Consider the following 4,922-nt stretch of genomic DNA (forward strand, 5'->3'; position numbering starts at 1 on the left):
AAACCTCAAGACATAATTTAATGCATTTCATGATGTTAGACAATATGGTATGTGTTTATTTTGTGTTTTAATGTACACACGTAAATTATGCAGCAGTACATCTTATTATAAACATCCAGAAGATGACATATTTAGTTGTCCGTGGACGTCCAGAAAAGACGTGCATTTCACGGCCAGAAGACGTCAAAGACGTCAGTTCAATTTCATTTCGGAACTATTTTTCAACCATAAAGCGACGTGACGGAGGGACATCTTTTCAACGGTCTTTACACGTCTCAATGTTTGCTGGGTATGACTGCCGTTCCAGTGCACTTTCACTGGTAGAAGGTCGGAAATACATGGGTTACAGGGTTGTCTGGAACGCTGCATTATTAGGGGCCGTTCACTTGTAGCGTCTTTTGCGTGCTCAAGTTCGTTATTTCAAATGGAGACGTGCGGCTTGCGCGCGCATAATGGAAGCGACGCGGTCGCGACGCGCACGCGGTGCGACGCGCTCGTTTTTCCAGGTGCGTCCGCGCCGCATCGAGATAAAAACTTCTCAACTTTTCAGAATGCCGCAAGCGCACCGCAGGTCATGTGACATGAACCAACCAATCAGCTTCCTCACGTTTTTCCGTTACATGGAAACCTCAGCAGAAACATGGAGGAGCAGCTCATCATTGTGGTCCAGGGATTTCCTGAACTTTATGATTTGTCAAGCCCCCATTATTTTGACGCTAATAGAAGAAACAATGCATGGAGACGCATAGGCTTGGAGCTAGAGCGCAGCTGATGGTTGCTTAGAAACGGCAGCCGCTTCCGGAGCGCAAGCGCCCAAGTGCTTTGTTGATAAGGAAGAAAGCGGCGCGCCTAGCGTTTTCCATGCGTTTTTAGGCGCGACATGTGAACGGCCCATTACACAGCTATACAGAATACTTGATTCTTCTCAGTTGTGGTATTCACCTTCTCCAGCCTTATGACAATATTAAAAATAATTTCTAGTCAAACCAATTTTTTATGTCCATATATTTATTTATTTGGAAAGTAGCTGTGCTACCTGAGAAAATGTATAGTCGACCAATCATTATTGTAAAATGATTTTTAAACAGTAACCGGCTGACTGTACATTATCTGTTACATAAACTTTAGTCAGGGTAGATGCAATTGAACACCCTCATTCAGGTCAAATTAAATACGGCATCCATCAATCAAGGGAAGGACATGAACATCAACACCCTGCATTTCAATTGCAGTCATCAAAACATGTTTTGTAATATGGACAGATGCATCTTCTCCTTTTAGTTCCCATCCTCCATCACCTGATGTCTGAGAAACTGCTGAGGAACTGATTCCTTCCACATATTCAACATGTAACTTAGCATGTTTTCCATATGTGGACTATCATTAAGTGTTCCATCATTCTGGGACACTTTGCTTGGCTTCATAATGGTTTTACTGTCAGTTTTTGGGTCATCGCTTTGTTCAGTTGTTGCTCCAGGGTTGGGGTTGGTGACCATACCCAGGAAGAGAGGTGTGTAAGAGGTATCATCTACCAGTGCAAAGATGAATGGCATGTTGACTGCAAAAGTAGGAACAGTGCGCACAAGAGTAACAGAAGTTGCGGCTGAAGCCTCAGCCCCCTCCTCGCTCAACTCCATGCTTGAGGCATGTTGTATGCCTGAAACCAGTAACGGGCCTGGTGTGATTCTGGATAAATCTGGCCCAGTAAACAGCAAACCCAGACCTGAATGAAATAGATGAGCATGTATGTGACAGTTCTGTTTTACTGAATTATTAACTCTTACTTGACAACAGCATTGATCGACTTCACATGGACCAAAGGACATAACCCTATAAGGGCAGATTTCACTACATAATAGGATTCACAGCCAGACGTCAATTGAGAACATGGAGATATAAACTCTTTTTTTTTTATCTTACCCATGCTTGTGAGTGCTTGTCGCAGATCCTGCTTGTACTGTAGTTTGAATTTAGGTAGTTTCACATGCATGGACTTCTCACTTTGAAAATGTTCATACATGTCCGATATGTTGAGCTTGGCAGCCGCGTTTGACAGATTTCCATGTGCTGGCACTGGCATTACCACAAGAAGACTCATATTTCCTTGAAAAGGAAACCTTGCAACCTAAGAGCAGTATGAATGGACATTAAACCAAATCAAAATTTCCTATCCACTGGCTTTTGGGTAAATCTAAATTTAAAATTATGATTAATTACATTATAAAACAGCTAGATTACCTGAGTGCCGTCTTTTCTATCTACAAACATGCTGAGTGGATATTTGGATCCCATCATCATGTCCACTTTTACAGACGTTTTTTTATCGATGTAGAAAATATCCTTTACAGTGAACTTGGAATCAAACTGGGATTGCCACTCTCCTAAGAAGGGACATGTTTATTTGCTGATTTAATTATTTGCTTATTTACATTTCCACTATATACAAGATAAAAAAATCAATAAAAACATATTTTCAAATTCAAAAATATTTTAAAATGTAATGTTTACAATTATTTTTTTAATAATAAGTAATTAGTATTTTCAAAAAATGTGCTTATTAAATTCAAGTCACTGTATTTATGAATTGTATTTTTAATGTATTTTTTTAACAAATAATAAATCTGAATAATAATAAGCATTGTGACACTGACCCTTCTATTACATATGCGTTATAGTAAATGTTATATCTTATCTAAGTTATGACAGCTGAAATGCAGACCAACCTTTAAAATGAATGGCATTTATCAGCATTATAACAACATTAGGTGGAAGACTTGACATGAAGTTGGTTATGTGACCTTTGGTGGCTTCCTCCACCCAACGGTTGACTTCATCAAGGGAGGTCAGATGTGCAGGTTCAGATTTGTAAAGGTTCAAAGCTCTGTCCACAAAGTCCTGGTTCACCCTAACATCTTCACAAAGATAAAAGCAATTATAAAATCTACAAAAAGCACAAGTAACCTCAACAAAACTAACATTTAAGATAAGTCAACAAATGGTTTGTCCTGAATCTTAAACTCAGATCTGATCTTCCAGTTATGCAAGGTTTACAATGATGATCAAACTAAAATGCCATAATTTCCATACCTGGTTTGAGGTAGAGACGAGATGCCATCTTGACAGCCTTGGCAGTTAGTTGTTCTTGGAGACAGCTTAAGGTTTCGTGAAAATTCGGCAGCTCTTTAGCCTGAAGGATTTCTAACAACTTGTCTTCAGTCTTGTTCCTTGCACCTAATGATTTGCATTTTGCATGATTTAAAACAAATATACACATATATAAAAACTACAAAACAGGTATGCATTTACACTTCTGTATGGTTACTCAAAGAATGCTCACCCAAAGCAAGCTCAGCAAGTGCAAGAGAAACGCTCAGAGGTGATATGATTATGTTGGGTTGATCAGAGCCAGGCTGTAGTTTTTCTAAAAGCGCCAATCCCAGTTTAGCCACTGCACCACCAACTGCTCGCTGAGCCTCCAGACTTAAGACATCATTGCAATTCGCTTTGCCATCATCTGTTTCATTAGAAGCCTGAAATAAGTGTGGTAGAATTTATCAGAAAAAGACTGTGCCCTTTTTAAAAATGAACAAGAGTTGTATTTTTAAAACAAACAAAAAATAAAAAATAAAAACGTGGATTGAGCAAGATTTGGAGAAAAATGTAATATCTCAGTTTCTTACCAACAGTCCAAACCTAAAGAAACAGAGTGTTATAAGCACTGTAAGACAGTGCTTCATGTTTTTTACTGTTGGCCTGGAACACACAAAACAGATCATATAATTTTACAGCTTCAAATATGTTTACAGATACTTATTTAATCATTGTCTTAATAATTAAAAATTAAGGTGATGTTACATGTTACTATACAGTATTTCAGCTTTACACAAGGCATTGAGGGACAGCCAAATGTGTACAAAGGTAAAGATCTCACCCCCTACAATGTAAAGTAACTCACAAACTACCATAAAAGGTATGGTAACACTTTAGAATACAGTCTCATTTGCTAGTATTAGTTAATGTATTAACTATAACATTAAATAATAATAATTAAATGTAATTATTATTATTTATTTTTGTAGTTTTTAATTTAATGTTTATTTATGTGTTATTATTTATTATTTTAGTTTTTTAACATTTAATAATCTTTGTCAATATTAGCTTATAATATAGTTAATTCACAGTACATTAATTAATACTAACAAATGCAATTTTTACTTATTTTTAAATGTATTAGTAAATATTAAAATTATAACTAATAAATTCTGTAGAATTATTGTTCATTAGTTAATGTTAACTAATGTAGTTGACTAATATCAGCAAATAAAACTTATTTTAAGTGTTACAAAATGAAACAACTCAATTAAGTGACAACTATATACCATGACTTTTTATTTTGACGTTTTGTGCATTGTGCATATGATTCTGCATTCCAGTATTTTTTACAGTATATATATATATATATATATATATATATATATATATATATATATATATATACATACAGATTAACTTTAAAGTTAATTTAAAGTTATTTACAGATTAACTTTATTTGCTACTAGTGTAATGTTTAGAGTCTTTCTTATGCTAGATTATGTTTGTGATTTTGATAACCCATAAAAACCCATTAATTCTGTGTCATATCTCTTTTATATACAGACCAGAAAATGTCTTCAGAAAATACGTGTTTTCAAAAATATTTGCATACATCAGCACACAAAATGTAATTTTCTGGCATGCATCCCTGTATTCCAGATGATTTATGAATATGTCACAGATTATGCAAAATTCAGGCAGCTAATTGACAGCCTAAAAAAAATCTATATATAAACTTACCTAACCAAAAGTTGATAAATACAGGGAGAGTGAATGGTGTAGATCCAGAAGAGAGGACTAGAGCAGAATGCTTTCAGACACTGGGCTGT

General features: G+C 35.7%; 1 protein-coding gene across 1 annotated transcript; it reads right to left on the minus strand.

The window, feature by feature from the left end:
• Positions 1-1,262: 1,262 nt before the first annotated feature.
• Positions 1,263-4,922, minus strand: LOC141292984 (alpha-2-antiplasmin-like). The gene is made up of 8 exons (XM_073825034.1): positions 4,834-4,922; positions 3,681-3,753; positions 3,338-3,530; positions 3,088-3,231; positions 2,724-2,912; positions 2,239-2,381; positions 1,921-2,125; positions 1,263-1,723 (listed from the first exon to the last, which is right to left on the minus strand). Exons 2-8 carry the CDS (start codon positions 3,735-3,737, stop codon positions 1,278-1,280), a joined length of 1,377 nt encoding a protein of 458 aa, XP_073681135.1. The 5' UTR covers positions 3,738-3,753; positions 4,834-4,922; the 3' UTR covers positions 1,263-1,277.

The sequence above is a fragment of the Garra rufa genome, chromosome 19 (assembly GCF_049309525.1).
Source record: "Garra rufa chromosome 19, GarRuf1.0, whole genome shotgun sequence".
Lineage (NCBI taxonomy): Eukaryota > Metazoa > Chordata > Actinopteri > Cypriniformes > Cyprinidae > Garra > Garra rufa.

Coding starts and splice junctions, on each gene's coding strand:
- LOC141292984 (XM_073825034.1), bottom strand. CDS start 3,737: ATGAAGCACTGTCTTACAGTGCTTATAACACTCTGTTTCTTTAGGTTT. Junction 3,232..3,337: donor ACTTGCTGAGCTTGCTTTGG/GTGAGCATTCTT, acceptor GCAAATCATTAG/GTGCAAGGAACAAGACTGAA. Junction 2,382..2,723: donor AAATGCCATTCATTTTAAAG/GTTGGTCTGCAT, acceptor GTCCCTTCTTAG/GAGAGTGGCAATCCCAGTTT.